General features: G+C 44.5%; 10 protein-coding genes across 10 annotated transcripts; 3 read left to right on the top strand and 7 right to left on the bottom strand.

The window, feature by feature from the left end:
• Nucleotides 1-25: 25 nt before the first annotated feature.
• V865_007063 (uncharacterized protein) lies at nucleotides 26-2,525 on the bottom strand (the record flags this gene model as incomplete). The annotated part of the gene is made up of 11 exons (XM_066230818.1): nucleotides 26-331; nucleotides 443-681; nucleotides 773-863; nucleotides 929-999; nucleotides 1,067-1,212; nucleotides 1,281-1,370; nucleotides 1,456-1,560; nucleotides 1,629-1,707; nucleotides 1,828-1,926; nucleotides 1,995-2,171; nucleotides 2,237-2,525. 11 exons carry the CDS (start codon nucleotides 2,523-2,525, stop codon nucleotides 26-28), a joined length of 1,692 nt encoding a protein of 563 aa, XP_066086915.1.
• A 364-nt stretch (nucleotides 2,526-2,889) lies between these two features.
• Nucleotides 2,890-7,500, top strand: V865_007062 (uncharacterized protein; the record flags this gene model as incomplete). The annotated part of the gene is made up of 17 exons (XM_066230817.1): nucleotides 2,890-3,072; nucleotides 3,130-3,337; nucleotides 3,395-4,075; nucleotides 4,152-4,225; nucleotides 4,286-4,612; nucleotides 4,670-4,894; nucleotides 4,954-5,054; nucleotides 5,111-5,264; nucleotides 5,318-5,422; nucleotides 5,479-5,732; nucleotides 5,791-6,008; nucleotides 6,067-6,406; nucleotides 6,538-6,667; nucleotides 6,737-6,945; nucleotides 7,017-7,097; nucleotides 7,176-7,269; nucleotides 7,336-7,500. 17 exons carry the CDS (start codon nucleotides 2,890-2,892, stop codon nucleotides 7,498-7,500), a joined length of 3,549 nt encoding a protein of 1,182 aa, XP_066086914.1.
• A 104-nt stretch (nucleotides 7,501-7,604) lies between these two features.
• V865_007061 (uncharacterized protein) lies at nucleotides 7,605-9,060 on the bottom strand (the record flags this gene model as incomplete). Its single annotated transcript, XM_066230816.1, has 6 exons — nucleotides 7,605-7,978; nucleotides 8,044-8,072; nucleotides 8,162-8,257; nucleotides 8,337-8,569; nucleotides 8,630-8,758; nucleotides 8,824-9,060. 6 exons carry the CDS (start codon nucleotides 9,058-9,060, stop codon nucleotides 7,605-7,607), a joined length of 1,098 nt encoding a protein of 365 aa, XP_066086913.1.
• A 259-nt stretch (nucleotides 9,061-9,319) lies between these two features.
• Nucleotides 9,320-11,453, top strand: V865_007060 (uncharacterized protein; the record flags this gene model as incomplete). Its single annotated transcript, XM_066230815.1, has 11 exons — nucleotides 9,320-9,510; nucleotides 9,570-9,722; nucleotides 9,784-9,872; nucleotides 9,933-10,012; nucleotides 10,086-10,202; nucleotides 10,282-10,405; nucleotides 10,489-10,638; nucleotides 10,716-10,815; nucleotides 10,882-11,107; nucleotides 11,168-11,290; nucleotides 11,346-11,453. 11 exons carry the CDS (start codon nucleotides 9,320-9,322, stop codon nucleotides 11,451-11,453), a joined length of 1,461 nt encoding a protein of 486 aa, XP_066086912.1.
• A 112-nt stretch (nucleotides 11,454-11,565) lies between these two features.
• V865_007059 (uncharacterized protein) lies at nucleotides 11,566-12,176 on the bottom strand (the record flags this gene model as incomplete). The annotated part of the gene is made up of 4 exons (XM_066230814.1): nucleotides 11,566-11,676; nucleotides 11,743-11,788; nucleotides 11,876-11,979; nucleotides 12,063-12,176. The coding sequence occupies 4 exons, from the start codon at nucleotides 12,174-12,176 to the stop codon at nucleotides 11,566-11,568; spliced, it is 375 nt and encodes a 124-aa protein (XP_066086911.1).
• Nucleotides 12,177-12,589: 413 nt separating this feature from the next.
• Nucleotides 12,590-14,005, bottom strand: V865_007058 (haloacid dehalogenase, type II; the record flags this gene model as incomplete). The annotated part of the gene is made up of 8 exons (XM_066230813.1): nucleotides 12,590-12,734; nucleotides 12,812-12,935; nucleotides 13,104-13,162; nucleotides 13,230-13,365; nucleotides 13,447-13,502; nucleotides 13,589-13,731; nucleotides 13,888-13,912; nucleotides 13,986-14,005. 8 exons carry the CDS (start codon nucleotides 14,003-14,005, stop codon nucleotides 12,590-12,592), a joined length of 708 nt encoding a protein of 235 aa, XP_066086910.1.
• Nucleotides 14,006-14,726: 721 nt separating this feature from the next.
• Nucleotides 14,727-15,074, top strand: V865_007057 (uncharacterized protein; the record flags this gene model as incomplete). The annotated part of the gene is made up of 1 exon (XM_066230812.1): nucleotides 14,727-15,074. One exon carries the CDS (start codon nucleotides 14,727-14,729, stop codon nucleotides 15,072-15,074), a length of 348 nt encoding a protein of 115 aa, XP_066086909.1.
• A 297-nt stretch (nucleotides 15,075-15,371) lies between these two features.
• V865_007056 (uncharacterized protein) lies at nucleotides 15,372-15,725 on the bottom strand (the record flags this gene model as incomplete). The annotated part of the gene is made up of 1 exon (XM_066230811.1): nucleotides 15,372-15,725. One exon carries the CDS (start codon nucleotides 15,723-15,725, stop codon nucleotides 15,372-15,374), a length of 354 nt encoding a protein of 117 aa, XP_066086908.1.
• A 1,246-nt stretch (nucleotides 15,726-16,971) lies between these two features.
• Nucleotides 16,972-18,135, bottom strand: V865_007055 (uncharacterized protein; the record flags this gene model as incomplete). The annotated part of the gene is made up of 1 exon (XM_066230810.1): nucleotides 16,972-18,135. One exon carries the CDS (start codon nucleotides 18,133-18,135, stop codon nucleotides 16,972-16,974), a length of 1,164 nt encoding a protein of 387 aa, XP_066086907.1.
• A 562-nt stretch (nucleotides 18,136-18,697) lies between these two features.
• V865_007054 (uncharacterized protein) lies at nucleotides 18,698-21,655 on the bottom strand (the record flags this gene model as incomplete). Its single annotated transcript, XM_066230809.1, has 6 exons — nucleotides 18,698-20,369; nucleotides 20,425-20,537; nucleotides 20,605-20,757; nucleotides 20,821-20,919; nucleotides 20,990-21,209; nucleotides 21,282-21,655. 6 exons carry the CDS (start codon nucleotides 21,653-21,655, stop codon nucleotides 18,698-18,700), a joined length of 2,631 nt encoding a protein of 876 aa, XP_066086906.1.
• Between the last annotated feature and the right edge of the window lie 20 nt (nucleotides 21,656-21,675).

Below are 21,675 nucleotides of genomic sequence, written 5' to 3'. Positions count from 1 at the left end.
ATATAAATCACAATCATATTCACCATTATCTCAAATCCTTACCTTCTTCCATAGCTATCTTCATCCCAATCTGACTCTTATCAACACTTAAACTCTTGGTATGTGTATGAGAATGGGAATGATTATGACTATGAACATCCACATCTTTTATTGGTCCTTCTTTCGCTGACGTTGATTTACCATTCCGATATTGACGTTCTACAATATCCAACATTGCTTTTATCCAAGCACCCAACGTCCTCCTCCTGTCCTTCCCAGAAGTCGAACTGAGTTTGTTGGTATGAGCTAAGACAGGTAATTTTCTTAACGTTCGACCGGAAATTTCCAATTCCTATATTCAAAATTTTGAGATCAAACCATTAGTTCAAGAACTAGCAAATACATAATGACGAGATATCCTGGATGAATTTTTTATGTTACATTGAAACCACAAACCACTCACATAACATCTATCAGCTAACGCCGCCAATCCCCCACTGTATTTCTGAATCTTATCATTATTCCGAATTTCCCACATACCTGAGAAATCTGACGCTCTCCTGTAATCTAATAATTTACGTTTCTTGATCATATCCCGATGCATCATCTCATCTATACATCCCTTGAGGATTGAATAGACAGCTTCGGCTGGTGGGAGAGGGACGAGTTCCGATAGATCCACACGCGATAGGAATGCCTCGTCTAATCACAAAAATAGCAATATTAGTATGGATGTATTGGGTATTTATTATTCCGGTCACAAATTGATTGATTATATCGCAGTCGGACTCACCGATCGCATCTGGTAGATTCGACGTAGTCATGACTAACACGTTCTTCCTTATTCGCAATCGATCCAATTGAGTTAACAACGCATTGACAACCTATAGGCAGGGATATAAGCTTTCACTTGACTCGGCAGAATCAAGACAACACGAAAAGAACTCACCCTCAGCGAGTCGGAAGGTTCATTACCCGTCATTGCAGCTGCTCTAGCAGCAGTGAGAGATTCCACCTCGTCTAGAACCCAATGAGAACCTATCAGTTACGACAACCTCGCTCGAGCGGCGTTGATAGGCAAATTGACCTATCATGACCACTACAAACTGTCTATCATCGTCCACCTCTTTCGTTATCGTATCAAACAGCTTCTGAACCAATTTCCCAGACTCAGAGAACCATTTGGAGAACAATGAATGTGAGTTGATTTCGATCAATTTGGCTTGTGGATAGCTATATGATCAAAATATTATCAGCTGAAAGATACCAAACAGACAAGATCAGCTAAACACTCAACTGACTTTGGTCTCATCCTTATTGCTATCTTTTGGGCTAAAGCGCGACATAATGATGTTTTACCTGTACCTGGTGGACCATGAAGAAGTATCACCCTTTTTAACACAGAATGAAATCCATCATTAGCTCATCGAAGTCTCCCCTTGATAAATAGGGAATAGGAGGAATGCACAAACTCACCTATTCCAAGCGATGATATTGGAATCCACTCCTTGGTCAGAAAAGAACGTTGTTGAATAACAGAAATTTAGTAATCGGGATTTCAGATTATCGGAATATATCAATCTACGTAGCATCTGGATTAGGTCTGCGTATACCATCCCTTCCGATTGGGATTTGGAGAGTAAACTCACGTTTGCCATAAACCATCTAGTTCGTTGGAAGGTAATGATCTCATTGACCCGGCAGTGACAGTATCCTCATCATCGTAATCTACATCATACAACCTGGTCAGTATCAGGTAACAGAGCGAATCCGATAAGAAATTATAAGGAGACCCCGCTATAGGCTATAGACAGAAATGATTTCATTTCAGATATGAAGATAGCTCACCTTCCAGTTCATTATTGAAATCTTCTATATATTCATGTCGTTTCGGTTGATAAACATGTATATTCAAATCCGCCTGTTTCGTATCTACAGTACGTTGATCTGTTCATACCGACTATCAGCGAGCAGACTTGGTGTTGCTGATTAGCTATGGTCAGATAAGGACGTACCACCTTCCTCTATCCATACTCTTTCTACATGTGCCCCTAGTTCCTGATGTTTATCCCATCCCGATAAATACGATCCCAAGAATAGTTCAGGAACATCCGACAGAATATGTTCTTTCACCCAGTATACGATCCTTGAATGATCAGATATGCGAGTATCGGGATATAATCGAACCTCGACTGATGAGAGTCGCTCAGGTGAGGATTGGTCCCTTTCTTGAACCGAGTTGTTTGACTTGACTCACCATGTACATTGGGATAATCATCTTCTTCCTCACTGGCTTCTGAGAATGAATCATCATTTTCTTCCTCTTCTTCCTGATCCGTATTCATCCTCTCATCGTCTATCCCAGGGTCTGAAGGTCCATTCAACTCATTCTCATGCGCGGTTGTAGAGCACGAAGCTATAGATTGCATCGAATGCGAGGTGGTGAATCCATTGTAATGCGCTTGAGTGGGAGATCGTTTAGAGGGACTGGTACCGTTCATATGTCCGTTGGCTCGAGGTGGAGTAGGAGCTTCGAGTATCGGCATGTTAGTATCGGCTGGACAGAGTAGGCTCTAGATCGAGATCGGTATAGATTGTACAACACAAGAGGAAGAAGGAAGCACTCGAAATCATCCTTCATCCTTGATTTCTTTCATCTTAGCTTTCGTTCAACTTTGGGAAACGCGTCCATCTGTTATTTTGATTTTCCCATCTCTCGCGTGGCATCCACACCCAAACTCGGGTAATGTTCCTAGAGTTTCCGGCGGAAATGGAATTCATGCTTGATGGATGCACGTCCTCGAATATCTTAAGTCCCTTCCTCGTCTCCGTCTTTCAAGGAATCTCACCAAGTCACCTTCACCTCCTGGGATATAACCAAATTGATATGTCCATCTAGAGTACTTCGAGATGAGCAAAGATCTGGCATCTGCTCCATTGGAGGACGACTCCGACCCCACATACACCCATTTCGCTCACCGAGCAGAGTTCCTCGAATTGCTAGGTCGGTTCTTGGAAATTGACATTACAGGAGAGTCTGGTCCCAAGGAGGATGAAGATGAGGAAGGGCTGGTCAACAATCTAGGAACGATAGTGAGCTTCTCTCTATTGACCTTTCCTGGATGCTTCAGTTAGCTCATGCAGTTATAGCTCGATCATTATCTCCCTTTGCCTGGATTATTGGATCCCTCTTTAGATGAGATTGTACCTCCGCTTATGGACTTGCTCGGCGCGAACCTGCGTATTCTAGTCAACAACGAAGAGAACGACATCAAGAAGACCGTCAATCCAAACAGGTTGGCAAGACTTGGTAGATTGCTTAATTGGATAGTCAAAGTCAGAGGTTGGAAAGCAGTTGGTAAACTTAGTTGTCCCTCTTCGTTCTTGGTTCATCCCAGCTGACAAGAGCTCGTAGTACCTCATTTCCCATCTTCCATCCCGAACTTACCAATGTTAATAACACTTCTATCCCCTCCTACATCCGCATCAACCTCTACGACTCCATCGAAACAACATCATCCTATAATATCTTCAAGTGAATCATGGGAATTGCGAGCAATCCTACTTCTTTGGCTGGCCTTGCTCCTAACGGTACCATTCAACTTGACTGCTCTTTCTTCCTCTTCTTCTGCTGTCCCTCCATCGACAATGTACGGTATAGATCTCCCCTCGTCGCTTATCCTATTCTCCACGAAGATATCACCCCTAGCTCAACAAGTGATACTGCTCTCTATACCTTTACTCAGTCGGCCGGGGTTGGAAGGAGCCTATTCAGCTTTAGTTCTTGCTCGAATATACTCTCGAGAAGATACTGTCCAGGGTCTACCAAGATTTTTAGAGTGGGCATCGAAGGAGATCCAAGAGGGAGAAAGGGAATTGGAAGCTCATTTCATTTCATCCCTATTGCAATTTATGGCTTTATTACCTTCTTTATTGAAACCCAGCCATCTACCAGCCTTGGAAGGATTTATAGAAGAGAATCTTCTGCCGCATCTACAAGGGTCGAGGACCGCAGCTGGATCAGGACTAATACGGAAGTTGGCTATAAAAGCTAAAGGCAGGTTATGGTTAGCGAAGATCAGGAAGAGTATGTCTGGTAAGGCTTTATCCTTAATTGCGGATCTCCGTTGTAGGAGTCATACTGATTGTGTCAATCCTTCCAAACGGTGAAGATAATTCAGATCTAGATTTACCGGATGGTCTGGAAGAATGGCTAGATGATCTCATGGGCGGTTTATCTGACAAAGTGAGTTGTGCATGTAACCGCAAAGTCTGGATAGCCTGGTCTGACCGGACCATGATGAAGGATACGATCGTCCGTTATTCCTCAGCCAAATACTTAGCTCGACTCTCATCGCTACTTCCCTCTTCATTCTCTTCTCAAATCGTAGAAGCTGTCGTAGACCTATTCTCCGGTACAGAGGAGGAACCAGTCATTCTTACTTCCTTCGGAACGGTGATTGATCCAGGAGGATCGTCAAGTACGGGCGGTACGATGGGATTCGGAGGAGTGGAGACTACTCGGGGGGAAGCGAGATGGCATGGTGTATGTTTGGCTTTGGCTGAAATGGCCAGAAGAGGTCTCATCAAAGAGGAAGAGCAGATTGGAAATGCAGTCAAATGGGTCGTAAAGGTCAGTTAAGGTTTTACATATAGATCAAATTCAGCTGATCAGCGTCTGCGATCACAGGCACTAACATTCGATCTTCGTCGAGCATCGCATTCGATAGGAGCGAATGTTCGAGATGCAGCGTCTTACCTTCTTTGGTCATTATCACGAGCCTGTCCACCGGATATGATCAAAGCCTATGCAGAAGATATGGCTACAAGCTTGATATGTGTGGCACTGTTTGATAGGGAAGTGGGAGTGAGGAGAGCAGCAAGCGCTGCTTTCCAGGAAGGTGTGGGGAGATTGGTGAGCTGTATCCTTTATGATGCAGGATAAGGAATCAAGCTAATATGTATACTTTTCAGGGTCTGTATCCAGAAGGAATCGATGTATTGGGTAAAACGGATTTTTATTCTGTCAGCGTGCGAAGAATGGCTTTTACAATTGCCGCTCCGGCTGTAGCTATGTAGGCTTGACCTTCTTCCGAGTTACATAGCGGCTCAAAGCTGATCTACGAGATAGACATAAAGTATATCGAGATAAGATGCGAGAACATCTCCATCATATCACTCTGAGGCATTGGGATACCAACATGCGGATACAAGGTGCTCAGGCGTTACATAGTATTCTGAAACTTGGTGATGAAGGAGATGTACAAGATTCACTAGATCGAGAGGTAAGCTAGGATTCGCTTACCAATGTTATGTAGCTCACAATGTCATGGCGTAGATCAAACAATTACCTTCCTTGGACGCGGTCAACGTCCATGGTGCTTTGTTAGCCCTCACGCAGATCGCAGAGCCATTCGATGAGAACGATCAGCGGCGACAAACGGTCAGTCGAACAGACCGGGACTACGAGATAGCGTCTAATGTTTGTATTTGCGTCAGATCTTCGACGCACTCTCGAGGATCCGCCCAGCATCCTTCGTATCGTCCCAAGCGGCTGACATATTCTCTTCCGTGTGTTCGTTACTCGTCGTGATACTGAACCAAAGCATAATAACGAGTCCCTCGACTCAATCAGTATTGGACAAGCACCTAGAACTATCGATGAAACATCGAGAATCGGAAGTACACGAGTCTGTCGCTAGGGTGTATGGGAAATTGAGTGAATGGAGGTCACCAGAAAAGGATATCAGCAAGTGAGCTGCCCGTCAGCTTTTTTTTTGCTGCTACCCCATAGCTGATTATTCTAATCAGGTTGATATCGGATCTGAAGTCGTTTAGAGTCGCTTCAAGACAGGCTGCGTCATTAGCGCTGGGGCACATCAAGTACCCTCCAACACCCTCACCTTTGACGGATAAAGCGATCAAAGCTCTATTGGAGTTGTTGGATAAGCCCGAGAAGATCGATATCGAATCGCGCAGAGCGGCGGTCCGATCTTTAGGTGATGTAGCTATACAAAGATTAGATGGGGGTATGATAGGCAAGTATAGCTCCGGTATAACATCAACGATGATGTATAGCTTATACAGAGTCATCTGATGCAGTGACACCTACTCAACTTACTTCGATTCTACAAAGTTTCCTTCAAGGTTTGGGGGACTACACCACGGATCAAAGAGGGGACGTCGGTTCCTGGGTCAGAGTTCAATCCCTCATATCGATAGGGAATGTACTTTCTACTCTTGATCCACAGTTGAATCTAGTCTCTGAAGAGACTTTCGACGATCTGATAGGAAGGATTATCAAGCAGGGTGTAGAAAAACTTGAGTCTGTAAGAGGGGAGGCCGCGAGGACATTGGCTAAGTTTAGAGAAGCAGGCTGGAAATGGGAGGGAATGGATGGTATGAAAATGAATCTACGCCAGCTGGAGTGAGTCATTTCAACAAGCCGACCGCTGATTCCCTTGCTGCAGCGAAAACAACCTTTGTATTCATCTTCCATTCTGCTCACTCGATAAGGCTATGGCAATCATACTGACGCGAACATTTCATTATCAATAGGAATGACGGTTTCCGATACGTGGACCAGAAAGAATGGTTCACCTCCTCGATGCCTATCCTTCAAACGAAATATAGGGAACAGTTGATAGCGGGATTGATCCTGACTGTGGGAAGTCAAGTGATCACTCTGGTGAGCTGTTGTCTTGACCCATAAACGAATATAACTAAGCTCACGCTTGAACTCGAAAATGGAATATAGTCGAATGCAGCATTCCAACCTCTTTCATTGTATTTGACCCAGCATCCCAACTTAATAGCCCCAGTGCTAGGAGATCTACTGGAATTACTTGAAAAGAATTATACTTCCAATAGGATATTCATACCGACTTTACAAACTCTGTGGAAGCTATTTGAGAATGGCTTGTTGGAGGTTTTAGGTGAGAATGGAAATAACAACGAAGAACAATTGTGAGTTAAATTGTAATTAACTTGAAATTTCATCCGATTTGCAATTGTTGATTTAAGATTTACCTTTTCAGATGTAACGATATCCTGTTGATCGCGTGTAAAGGAATTCCGAATATCAAATCCATAGAGAGGATAACGACTTGTATGAGAGTGTGAGAATCTTTCATCATCCTTGACGGTCTCGGTATGCTTGATATGATGACTGATGTTATGTCATGTTATCATTTCAGAGTGACATCGTGTCTCTCAAGTACTTTACCTGCCAACCTAAAGATGAAATCTGCAGAGTATCTGAGTCTGTTTTTAGGTCATAAATTCCCTAGAGTGCGTTTGCCTTTTTCCGGTTGTATTTGAAAGGTAATTAGCTGACCACTCTACTGGATGTTATAGATACGAGCGATAACATCCGAAGAGCTGTATCTCAAACTTTCTTCTACATATGATGAGCTCCCTGATGAGTTGGAGGAGATCTTGACCGGGACTGAATGGACAAGCGAGGAGTATAAAGATAAGCTTGAGGAGGTGATAGAGCTGATAAAAAGTATGATGGTATAATATCGTATACCTAACTCGCATTAAAGAAGGGAAATCGTGACTTGATTCTAACAATATACACCATGCATTTTATATACACTTTGTATTTCTACAACCAATGTATATCACCTAGCCCAAGGAGCTTTCGTCGTCCCATCCAAACCTGCTCTTCCCCCTATTCCAGTCGAGACAACATCATCCCTTTGAGTTGATTCAGGTAAATCATCACCCCATAACCACCCTCCAATCCATAAACCTTGAACGACGACCTTCTTACCCACCACTTCAGCCATGAACATCTTCCTCAGCCCGCCGTGGATCTTGACCCAATCTTTCATCTGCGACAGGGACCAGAGTAAAGGTGAATGCTCGGAGAAGGCCGCACCGGATTTGAAGAGGGAGAGATGGTATAAGGAGAGGGTGTAGAAGTCTTTGATCTCTAAAACGGATTGGTACGTGGACGCGAGGGATAGGGATTGAGTGGGTGTGAGAGAGCCGTCTGGAACATTCATGTGTATTGGGGTATTAGCTTTGTACAGTACAGAGATGGGATGATACACTTACCTAGGAGTTGGGCTGATCCGAATAAATACCTGGAGGTGACAAAATGATCAGAGAATTAGCTCATCTTGAAACTGATATACGTCTATAGTTTCTTAGCTGTATTATTGATCCGACTCACGGTAAGAAACAATAATCGTCTAATCCCCATACTCCATGTGAACCAGCTGGCTCTAACCTATATGTCTTTTGAAGCAGTGTTGTCAAGTCAAGGTATCTACGGATGAGATTATCAGCCACATCCTTATCATGATTCCTCGTGTGACCCTATAAACTTTTCCTTCTTTCCCACTTACCTTGCAAATACCCTCAATATCAGCTCATCCTCCTCATTCTCTTTCTCCCCTTCCCCGCCTATCCACCCAGATATCACACAGGTATACAGACCCATGACAAAAGCCAGTTCGTGCCCTGTACCATAATCTATTCTCACTGGATGACCGAATGCATGTGAGTTGAGTAAGAGAGGTAGTATTTGAGCCGGTAGTGTGTATGGTACAGAAGGAGAAGTGAAGAATGAAGGTATTCGCTAAGAACATCGATCGTATAAGCTCTATGCTTTGGTGTACGTCTTGCATACCTTGCTTACCTCTTCAACCAATTTGATATAAGTTCGGAAAGCCAAATTACCAAATCGCTGATTACTCTGAGGTTGATTCGGTACTTCATCTATCCAATCCATCATCCTGTTCAACATGTCCATCAAAGTTTTGATACCCTATCGTCACAGCCTCACGATGTCAGCTAAAGATATCGGGCAGCAATCGTATACGGGTAGCTGACCTCATTACCTCCCTCGTAGTCTCCTCTGAGTATCTCCTTACCCTTGATCCTCTCAGAGCGTCTCTTGATCCATCCCCAGAACGCCCGGAATCCAGGCGAGGTATGCCATCGAGCTACGGCAGAGTCAGTCGTGAGACATGGTCGAGGTGGAGCAGGGTCGGTGGGTAGGTAGATCCCGCGAGATGTTGATGATTCGCCGTTCTTCTGCATGGGACCATCTGGAGGTTGAGCTGTCATCCTGTCTTGCGTTGAAAAGCAGACGTAGAGGAAGACATCTCGTCTCAACCATTTCAACCATTGTTTTCGTCATGATGATACTCGACATTGACGGTCGTTGTTGCTTATCTTCCCACGGTGGTCGTGTGGTGTGGAGACCCCATTGTTGATCCCATACCCTGATACTCAACTGGAGAAAAGTTGAAAGTTGAAACAAAATCAAAAGCATCAACTCGACGTTTCGATATCAACTCACTAGATCAGCAGATCAACCATCGCCATGCCCCAGTACATCCTCCGTATATCTCTCGAGCACAAGTCATTCCGAATACCTTCCCTCCTGTCCATATCGCAGGTATTCAACTTCCCTATACGGTTCATCTCGAAAGACAAGTACAGGGGGATATTAACCGTTGAGCTGGAAAAGGAAGAAGATGTACATCACATACTAGAACGAGACACTCTGGTCTTGTAAGCTTGACTCCAGGCCACTTTCTCTGGGTGTACCACGAAGCTTATGCTATTTGTAGATCCGCGAGTGAGCTATATGCCGCAGGAACAACCTACTCCGAGCTACATGATCAAATGCGAGGGAATCTCAAGGTGTTGGAACCATATGAATATAAGAGTTTCAAGTTCACGCTGGAAGGGGCCAACCACAGGGTGGTAGAATCTAGAACAACGTTAGTTCTAACATTCTGAGAAATGTGTTGCGCGACTGACCTAGTTGAATTGTGTTTTCAGCGAAACAGTTGAAAGTTTCGCTTATACCGATTTGAAAGGTAAGATTCAGATGAAAGATCCAGAAGTGGAATTTGTCATATATGAAGACTGTGAGTATACTCGTTTCTCGTGGTGAGATTGAAGTCGAGGTTGATAGCCATGATCATTAGACGACTTTGAAATTGCCCATACGAGTGAAGCAAGGTATAAAAGAGATGGCAAATTCCGACATGTCTATTTCGGACGACGAGTGAGTCATTATACCAATATCATACACAATGTCAAGGCATCTTGGGCTGACTCACAGCTGGTTTGGGTATTAGGTGGGATTCGGTAAAGGTAGATTATTACCTGCCAAGCACGACGTGAAAGCCCGAGCGTACTATGGAAATACCTCGATGGATTCGCATATGGGTTTCCTAATGGCTGGTCAGGCTTTGGTAAGTTCATGATTCCTCACAAGCTCAGATGACATTATGAAAAATGAGCACTGACGATGTTCTTGGTTCGAGTGTATAGCCTGCACCAGGTAAAATCGTCTATGACCCGTTCGTCGGAACAGGTTCGATGCTTTATGCTTCTGCTCACTGGGGTGCGTATGTCATGGGAAGTGATATTGATGGTAGACAGATACGAGGGAAATGTGAGTCAAATCCCTTGTCTGTTGAACTCGGAAAGTGTGCAGCGATCACGATACTGATGATTCGGTATTCTATCATCGCATAGCGAAAGGAAAAGAAGTCAAACCTGGTATTCTTCGAGCAGCAGCCCAATACGGTACAGAAGACCTTTTCTTAGATTGTCTGACTTATGATGTGACGAAAAGTCCTATACGAAGAGGTGGATGGGTAGATGCTATCATAACGGATCCACCTTGTGAGTGAATACTATCTCAGCTTTCTGGCAGATTTCACCGTATTTCTAACCGGGCTGATCACATAATCACGCTACAGATGGTGTGAGGGCAGGAGCGAAACGTCTGGGTCGTAAAGAAGGTGGAAAGCCATTGAGAGATGAGCCATACATGTTTCCCGATGGGACATATTCGCATCAGTGAGTGAGCTGTGCACATTTGTTACCAGTGTGAAAATCCGAGTTGATCGCGATATATGTACATAGACTTCCAGGCTACCTCCCACCTTCTAGACCTTATGAACTTGCCAATCTTACCTTGGATCTGGTCCAATTAGCAAGATGGCTTTTAGTCCCAGGAGGTAGATTGGTTTTCTTCTTACCGACAGTAACCGAAGACTACCAAGAAGTGGATGTACCTGTTGTAGAAGGTATGAAAGAGCTCAAAGTCGATGAAGGGAGTGTGCAAGACTTCGGTAAATGGGGAAGAAGGGTGAGTCTGTCTCGCTCAATCCGTAGATGAAGTGACTGATTGTCTTAATCGATGTAATAGCTAATAACGATGGAGAAGACTGCACAAGATGATGGGCCACCGCCGACATTTGAGGATCACGAGGAATTCGACGCAAGAAACCAGCCTGAATACTTACCTGGACATCATGGTTTCAGAGATAGGGTAAGTGCACATCCTTTAACTCAACAGAATAATTTCATTAATCGAATTGAATCAGTACGCAACTGGTTTCTCATCACGGAAGAGGAGCGAGAACCCATCTCCAGTAGATACTCCGCCGAGCTTGGAACCGATTGTGTCTGTGACATCAGGAGATAAGGTCTAGTATATACATATCTAATGCATTGAGCTCATAAGCACACCGAAGAATCTCTGGATCGCAGCTGCAGACCCCGAAGAGGACTAAGGTACAGCTGACGGAGTGATAGGACTTAAGCCTACATGATGATACACACTGGCTCCGAGGGTGCGGTAGGAGGAACGACCGTTTTGAGAGGCTGGACAGAGACCATCCTTGCGTGTATGGGTACTAACACGCCGTCGGGAAACTATCAGTATAACAAGCAATCAGTATGGATGCTGAACTTCGAGACCTCCAAGTTCAATTCACTCACCATTGTACCAGGAGGAAAATATGCGCCCCACTTCAACACAGTATGACTATATGATATGGAAAAACAGTACTTAGCATGTATATCCCATCTCATGACGGGCCATAACGAAACGATTCGGATGATTATAACTCACTTTGGTAAAGCAGCACCTAAGGAGAACATCGATCCAGCAGGAACAATGAATTCAGTTACTGTTTTACCTTCTTTAGTTATATTGTCTATCGTCGTACTTGGACCCTTGGGCCATCAATCACACCCAACCACGAATTAGTTCTTCTGCAGCCTCAGCCCCTTGTTTAAGATGATCGGACTAAACTCACAAATTCCGGTTTGGGCCATACTGTCTCTACGTCCAGTGATCCAGGTCCTTTTTTATTGGCCGCTTTGGTTTTGAGGATGTTGACCTCTGACGGCATCTGAGGGGCTTTTGACATCTTGTTATGAAATTCCGATCGTTCTTGACTGCACTCTTCTTTTACTTTGATCCTCGTGATCTATCTCCTGTCAGTAGCTCACCAAAGAAGAGATTTACCAATTCAAGTGTTGAATTTCTCTTAATGACACTTGATAAATTCAATTGTTCACCTCTTGATAAATTGGAATATCGATATTGTTGGTTCCTACCTTTAATCAGTCAAGCCTTTATATATACTGATGAAAGGAAAGGATGTCCAATGACTTATCTCAGGGATGGTCGTTCATCAAGATGAAACGCTACAGCAAATTCATATGTCTGGTCAAACATTTATTATTTATTTACTTTTCATATCTACATAAGTTCCATCATAATTTTCCTTTGCATTCCTTGTTACATACCATGTACACGATTTACAGTATGGTCAACCATCTAGGATTTATCCTTGATGACGGCATTTGCAAATTCCATCATACTTTGAAATTGATAATCAGGTATAACATCCTTATACGCTGATACACCCATGAAAGCTCTCTCTCGATCTATCCAAGCTGATTTGATACCTTTCTTATGACCTCTATGCACAATGAAATCGTACATCGTAAGCACGAATACATCATAATAATGGATTTTGCAAGGAATCCTATAACTTACGGTTGAACATCATGGTACTTGGAGTTAGCAACTATCAGAATATCTTCTTTTTCCAATCCGAAATCTTTCTTGATGTTCTCTATGGCGTATTCGAAATTCCGCAAAGAGGGTTTGTATGATCCGACTATTCGATGAAGAGTGCTATTCAGCTCTAGCTTCCTTCCAAGGCGGTATCATCTACTGAATCAGCGGAATAGTCCCCAGGGGGAACATGCGATATGACAGTTGACCAATGGTGTATACTTAGTATTTGAGTGGTAATTATGTCAAGCTTTGGGAGAAAACCACTCACTCTTCTCAGCGGTGTAAATAGCATCGAAGGCAAAACCTTTCTCCAATCTCTTCTTCGATCTATCCCCCATTAATAGTCAGTTCACACCACATATATCCAACTTTGGACAGTGTATATCGCTCTCACCCATCAAAACTCTTATTATCGACATTGGACAGAATGACCAACTTCAACCCCGCCTCTGAAAGCTTCTTCAGCGCATCTGCCGAATCTGCAAAAGCGGGCCATGAAGGAATAGAGTTGCCAAATGCTTTGGCTTGAGCTGTAGTAAAACCCAAAATATTCTTCAGCCTTTCAGGTCAGATTCCGACTTCTCATTCATGGCATGGTGTGGAGACCTCACCTTCATCAGATTTGAGATTCAGTTTTTCGGCAGTCTCGATATAAACTTTGGCGAGTCTACGTACAGTGCAGTACAGTCAACATCCCATATGCCCTCCATTGGCGCAGAGGATCAGCCAGATATAGGAAACTGAATGGCTCACAGTTCCGAATAGAGCATCGTGGGCTGCTCATCCTGGATCCTATTTTCGATAGGACCTAGCACTTCAAATAATCTATCTCTGCTCGGGGCGGAAGGTTGATCGAGGAGAGGTGTGAAGTTCTCTAACATCCCTGTCTCCCAGTCCTACCATAACCCCTTGTCAGCTTTATCATGCATGCAAAAGGGGATCATTTGAAAGAGGTGAGACTTACAATGAGAGTCTGTGATCGTATCAATTACGGGTAGAGAAGATTAGCAGACACGAATAAGGAAGGCGAATGGAACGAGAAGTTGGCTCACTCCATAACAATCGAAGAGCAAGACTCTGAAGGTGGTTCACGACCGTCAGAATCTCAGCTATGTATTCGCTCCCGTTAAGACCTTGAATGACAACTCACTTGAAGGGCTCAAGAGACATGGTGGGTGACTGATTGACTGAGTTCGTCCAATTACACTATTAAGGTTGTAAGTTACAAGCATAAACTAATAACAATGATCATATCCCTTTTCTCTGTGATTGATTACAGTGCAGCACAATGCATGAACATATACCCACCTAGACAGAACATGATGAGTGTTCGTGTCGTTCATAGACCCGACGGTTATCGACTTGTCGTAGACACGAAAGCAGCCCGCGGGATTCCGCACTCGGTGAAAATCCGGTCCGAGCTGATAACGATCTGATAAGGTCTGCTCAAATGTGGACTGCTTCGAGAACATTCGTCTTCGTCAAATGGATCATAAGATATCAAGCCTGTTGTCGATAACTACCAAGCATATCTTGTCATCTCCAAGTATGGTTTGGTCGATGTATGTCAAAGCCTCTTGAACTATCTTGGGATGTCCAGGCACCCTGACATCCCTTCCTTTGATCTCGAGGGACTGGGATTGTTCTTGTTGATCCGGCCGGATAAGTTTCGAGTGTCAAGGTGGGATATGTTCTTACAATCAGTGAATGGAGCAAGAGGGACTACGATCAAGTTCAAAAGAGTTCCCGTGAATATCATACCTGAAGTCGTTCCACTCAATCGAAGTATAAATGTCTCACTCTGAGCAGTTCGCGCCCTACATCATCTCAGTCAAACTCAGTTCTCCGTTCTTGTTCACTTTGACTTTCATCCAGCTCTATCATACTCACAATGGACAAATACGACGATATATCCACTACTGACTCCCACAGAACCATTCAGCTCGACGCAGAGACCAAAAAAGATGAAGAACAAAGTGATGTACAAGTCAATTCTCAAAGTATCATCTCCTCCGTACGAGACACTACCAATTCGCTCTTGTCTACTACTGGCAGCACTCTCAGCACCCTCATCGATGCTCATAAGAAGCTAGCTGATAGTTTCAAACTACCAGAGATGAGAAGTAGACGATCTCAGGTGGTTCATTCAGCTGCTGCTGCTACCGTCGCTGCTGCAAGTGCCGCTTTGGCTTATAAGTATGGATCGGACTTTTGCAATCAAAGCTCAAATGCTGCATGAGAACAACAGTGTTTCCTCATTATCAAAGAGCCTGAGCTCCCTCGTTCGGTCCTCTGTCGTCAGTCTCCAATGCAGCATTATCTGATGTGAACTTTGTACCTTTCAGTTCTTGTACCTCGGGTTCACCTCTATCAATGCATTCGTTGGAACAAAATATTTCTAAACATCTATGGATTCCGCCCTCCCCTCGAGCCTCTTGCAGGGGGTACATGCTGGTCACTTTATATTGTCTGTATAGACTTTCTAACAGAGAAGGTATCTAGAGGCAGCTGTCCAGCATATCATCGATGAATCTTGTCACATGCTCTTCGCCAATAGACTCTTGTTCCTTCTGGTGTTGGACAGCTTGAGGTACGAAAGTTTGGGCAAGGTCTGAGCGTTGTTGGTGGTACATGGATCCTCCACTGCAGCTTGTTGGTATTTGATTTGATGCGGAAGAAGGTATACATTAGCCTGCAGAGGACCAAGACTCGAGCTACCATAGTATGAGAGGCTATTTGCTGATTGTGGTATTGAGTATCCACCAGCTTGAATGTAATTGGTCTGATCACTCTGATCAATAGCTGAAGAATCTTCAGCACCACCGTGGTATCGTCCATAGCCGTGAGGGGACGGTGTATACTGATTCGCACCTTCTGACCCTGTGTTCATCGCCAGAGCTAGCTCCGAAGCTGAAGCTTCAACTTGTTCTTGTCCTTTCAACTATTCTGCATAGCCTTGCAAGTACTCGATTGATCGATCATGAATCCAGCCATTATATTCATCTGTCCTTCCCTGATGGGAAAGATATTCATTGGAAGTCGTCAGTACTGCCCAAGCCTCCAAGCAAGTCTTGTGCTTCGTGGGATTATATCCCCAGATATCAGCACGATTGTTAAATCTGAAAGAACGAATACCTTTGAATTTTCTAAACTCTTCTGAGGCTTGTTTGATGTAACCCCTTTGTATATGTTTGATGCTGCTCACGAATCTTCTCGAAGGTTCATCAGGTGCTCTGACATCCCATGGATCTTGTAAGGAATCTGATTTAAGGGGAAGAACGAAATGTGAGATATTCTTCTTGTGTTGGATAGGTATCAATGAGAACGTCTCTTGACGACCATCAGAGTTGGGATTGAAGTGATGATACTGATCTCCAATAAGGGGGCACTTTCCCGTGAACAGATGTAGTTCGACCCGTCTTGAAGAGTGATTTGGTACACTTCCTCAATATGGCCATATCAGCGCCTTTACACCCTTTGTACTGCCGAAAATGGCTGCACTGGGACTTCTTAGGATCAATTGAGTGGAGTGGAACATGATCAGTTCAGGTGATAAAGATTATCTCAGATAGAGTACGGTTTGCAAATCTGAGTGGCTCTTATGCCAAGCTGGGTAGGGGGTAGTGGATTGCTATATCTGCAGATATAGCGAGATTGTTCTGGGGATCGCACGATTAACGTATATACTGTACGACTTCATGTAAGTCGAGTCAATCAGTCACCTAAAACTCTCGGGAATGATCGTCATAACCAACTATCAGTTGTTCAACCTGTATGATTTACAGTGTGCTTTGTCAAGAACTTCCCCTTATCGCATAATGCTTCTTCTGAATACCCTTTCATCGGTCTGATCGACTTCGCTTCTACCAGGGGATGAGACCTCCAATATTGTAATTTCTATTGTCGACCTATAACAAGGCTTACATCTATTGAAAGAACGCTGTTGACTGCTTACAGTACAAAACATGACCAAGGAGGATCATGCATCCTTTCAAGATGAGAAGCGGTTTATGCAATGGCAATTTGCTATCAACCATCGGTCACATGTACAGTATATCGATTGACGTACAGTACAGTACATTACTCGATACTTTTCTTGTAAGCTCCTAGTCCTTCCTCGACAAATACAAAGAGATCTAGCTGAAGCGATCCAGCATTTCATTGATAGATCTGGTAACGTGATTTTCCTCGATGGAGTCCTCGTGCTCTCCTTGTTCGCCCATTTGCGGGGTAAAAGTCTGAGCAGAGTATGATCCGTGGGGTGACACCCAGCTGCCCCCTTGCTGGTGCCGCATGTGGTACTGGATAGCGTGGTTATGTTCTGGTAGGGATCCGTGGGCCGAGGTGACATTGTAGGGATTATTTCCAGATTGGTTACTTGCCGAATATTCTTGAGTATCACCGAAACTTCCATATTCATATCCATATCCATGACCGTTGCCTTGAGGATTCCCAGATGCACCTCCTATCACGGCATGAAGTTGAGAACCAGCCATTTGGGCAGTGGGCTGAATGCCATGTCTTGTTGATGAATCACGGAGTCCTGGCATAGCCATTCCGTGTGTTTCGATAATGCGATCGATCGTACTCTGAACATCGTCATTCGCTGAGGCTTCTCTTCCAGCTTTTCCAATTTGTCCAGCTTCTCTTTCATTCTCTTCAACTTCCAGAGAATTAGCATAGTTTTCCATAAAGTCCTTCGATCGATCATGATGCCAACAATTATATTCAGTCGTCTGTCCTTGTTCGCTTTCATAGTAACCATGAGAGGTACCAGTAGTAAGTTTTATCCAAGTATCTAATGCTCTTCGATATGTTTGATCATCATAATTCCAAATATCCGCCCTGTTATTGAACGTAAAAGAGCGTATATCCTCGAATGTCCTGAACCTATACTTATTATCGATATAACCCCTTTGAATAAATTTGATTCTCCTGACGAATTTCCTAGAAGGCCCCTGTAAGTATCTCACGTCCATTAGATTATCCAGAGAAGAAGAGACGTTAGTAGGGTTGATGATCATTTTGGAACAATCAAATTTGCTATTCAATGGTAATAATCGGTAATCTTCATCATCTACCTGAAAAGGTTTCAAATGAAGACACTGTTCCTTGAATCCATAAGTAGCAAGTAAAGGTGCACCCTCTTTAGAGAAAATGGACGTCTCTCCATTTACGGAGATACTTTGGCATACCTCGTCACCAGGGTAGTAAGCGGTTTTCACACCTTGAGAGTTAGAGTCAGCGTAAGATGGGGCTGTTTGGTGGTTATTTAAAACTAATCCGGTTGGGCGAGACATGGCGATTGAGTGGTATCAAAATGAGACCAATCAGTGATAATAATGAAATCACTGTTTAGCAATGAACCAATCAGAAGGAATTACAAGACAACTAGAGGGATATACCATATCCTGTCTGAATCTAGTCAGGCCGACTGTAACGCGAAAGCAGATAGATGGTCATCGCGATGGTCGGACACCCATCCTTTATTGACGACTATCGGTCGTTTACTGGATACAACCTTTCTGGTAGATCTTATGCCTCTTCTATCATGAGGTGCGAAGTTTCGTCAGGGGTTTCAACACATTGGAGCGTGAGTGGAAGTAAGCGTTTATCTTTCCATTCATACGAGACATCGCTTTCCCTAAGAGCCCGTTATCTTTTCACTGTATTATGCACTAAACCCAACCTATGATACTATCTACCAGAAAGTATCGTTGCTCATCTTGTTGATCCACCCTTCACATTTACATTCTAGCATCCCAAATCGATCCCATGTCAATTGATATATACCATCGTGACAGTATGCAATTCACTTCTGCCAATCAGAGGCGAGCGGGTAAAACGACGAACTATTCACAATCACCTCCCTTGGTTATTTCCATTATTGATCATAGCCAACAGCGCTGCGCCCTGACCTTGAGGTGGTCTAGGTACAGGATGGAAGACATTCGGATTACTCAAATTTTGAGGTTTGGGTGGACTCCCTCTTTGGTTGTTGGTGTATTGCACTGAGGGTAATTGGGATGGTAGAGAATGTTGAGGTGGGAAAGGAGGTTGATATCCACCTGGATTCAGTTGATTGAGCGGTCCATTCACTCCCACTCCCAATGGAGGTGGTCGGGGTTGATAAGGTTGATCATGATTAGGGTAATTTGCATGAGGAGGACCACCAGAAGGGACAGATCCGCCCGGGGGTAGATGATGAGGCGGTGGATGAGGCCCATTCCCGTAATTAACACCGTAATTCCCAGGACCAGGTAGAGGATTAGAATTGGGTCGAAAAGACTGAGAGTTCTGCAGGTTGGTGACACCAGGAGGACGAGCGGGATTGACTCCATTTTGATACATGTTCACGTTCATACCTGGAGGAGGCCCAGATCGCTGTTCGTATCCAGGATTAAGAGTCCCGCCATAAGTAGGATAGTCGAGCGTAGCATTTCGGAACTGAGGATGAGAAGCTGCCTCGTAGGGCGGTGGGGGAGGTGGCTGGGAGGATCTATTAGGACTTCCGCCATATCCGCCGGAACGATGATTCATCGGTCCAGCAGGTGGTCTGGGTGGACCATAAGCTCCAATGGGAGGCTGGGTGTTTGGACGATATCCTTGATTGTGGGCATAGGTGGAGGGAGGAGGTTGATGAACCGGTGGCATGTTACCTTGTCCTGGAGGAGTTATCCTGGTGCCACTACCGCCGCTGGTGTTACTGCTTCGTCCAGCAGAACCAGGCTGAGGCAGAGGAGGAAGGAAATCAGAATGAGAAGGATTTACGTGATCCATCGGATGAGCCGTATTGGCAGGTACATCGATACCTATTCCAGCAATGGTCATATCGAGTAAAGCACGAGCTTTGGCTTGTCGTTGTGCATCTTCTGTCGGGCTCGGAGGACGGGGAGAAGTAGGTAAGGACATGGGTTTTGAGGGGATTTGATTGTTAGTGATGCCAGCGGGTTGAGGAGATATCATTGATAATAATTTCGCTTGATGGGGCTTAGCAGGACTGGATGGTGGTTGAGCTTGTTGCGAGTGAGCATAGGGATTCGATGCAGAAGGGCGAGTATTGAGCATCGCGAGCAAATTGCTTTGCTTTTGTGTGGAAGGTGCAGTTCTGGGTGGTTCAGGTGCGGGTGTCTGGGCGATACCAACTGCACCAAGCAATCGCGCAAGTTCATTGTCCTCCTTCTTCTGTCTCTCATGATCGCTTATTCCATCGTGCCTATGCGATACCGACTCCTCTTCTTCCTTGAGCACGTTCAAATTACCAAATAGTCTTTCCAAACCGGCCTTGTTGTCACTTCCGACGATCGCTTGCTGATTGGGAGCAGATAGCTCTTCCTCTTGCTTGTGTATGAACCGAGCGAAGAGGTGATCGAGGGCAGAGGAGCCACGAGATGGGACGGGGGAGGCAGGTTGGGGAGAAGGGGATTCGAATTGGTAAGGTTGAAGATCGCGATATGGGGCAATGGGTTGTGACTTTTTCTTGGGTTTCATGTACGGATCAATGCCGTGACCTTTGAGCCAGTGCTTGAGGGGACTACCACCGATAGTCAGTCTTGAGTCTAGGTCATCCGAGATGATACCGTACTCACTTTACGAAAGGGGTAACATTGTAAAACTTCTTTTGACCACTACCACCCGTCTTCTTGGGACCTTTCTTGTTAATCCATGTCGGGAGATCTGCCAATCTTACCCATTCAATGGCCTACAAGAATACAATTAGACATCAGCGTCAATGATCAAATCTCCAAAGGCTCAGTCAGTCCACTTACGCCAATCTCATTTCTAGTCTGGGTCTTGAATACTGTATTCTCATCGATGCCTTTGACGATGAACATGGTTACCTCCTGAGCGTTTATGTGCGTTTTGATCTTGTCTGTAGGATGTATCAAGCCTGTCAGATCGAAACCTGTTTCCTCTTCCACCTGGAGATCAAACATATTAATTGCATTAGCTGTGCATTGAGCTCATGTTTAAATCAAGCTTACCTCTCTGATAGCACAAGCTTCCTCGGATTCTTCAAGGTTTATTTTACCTCTTGGGAAACTCCATCCTGCACTTGACTTATAGCCTCTAACCATCAAGCACTAGTATAAGGCAAGAAGCATAGCAATGAGCTTCTCGATGTCTTCGATCTGAAAGTGGCGTGAGACTCACCTTGTCCCCGTCCTTGTTTATCAAGATACCACCGCAACAAGGTACCATCCTCTTGTCGCTACAGTATTCTTCCCATACCTGATCATAACTAACTCCTGCTTGTGCCATCAGTGAAGCGTATAGAGGCGAAGACTCGATGATGATACGAGTGAAGTTACGTTGACTTAGTGAGGGAAGCAAAGGGTTTAGAGGTCGAAGGTAATCTTCGTAGAACCAATGACTATCAATCGAAAGTGACATCAACATACGTGGAATGAGTTGCCATGGTCCAAGAGGTGACAGTTTCACTCACGCTTGTTCAGCTTGCCAGTAAACTCTCACCAGACTCATCTCCTCCCTTGGCAAGTTGATCAGAAACCTCGCATTGAGGTCTTCCAGAATCTCTTCCCAGCTCATATCCCTAAAGATATTCTCTTCTTCGTCCTGTCCAGCTGATGGGTCTTCGATATCGTTATCGTTATCTTCCGATCCTCCAAGGGGTTGTCGACCATTGAGTTTTGATGGGAGTAGAGAAGGAGGATAGGGTAAAGGAGTGGACGAAGTGGAAGCTGCTGGGGAAGAAGACGAAGAGGAAGAAGGATTATAGAACGGATTAAGATGAGGAGGAAGTTCCCTTTCCCTCTCTCTACCTTTACCGAAAGGTAACGGTATGGGGATGGCGGTCATTCTGGAAAGAAAAGTAAGGT

Source organism: Kwoniella europaea, chromosome 2 (assembly GCF_036810445.1).
Source record: "Kwoniella europaea PYCC6329 chromosome 2, complete sequence".
NCBI classification, from domain to species: Eukaryota; Fungi; Basidiomycota; class Tremellomycetes; order Tremellales; family Cryptococcaceae; genus Kwoniella; species Kwoniella europaea.
The sequence above is the reverse complement of the archived record's forward strand: the minus strand, read 5'-3'. Positions and strand labels throughout refer to the sequence as shown.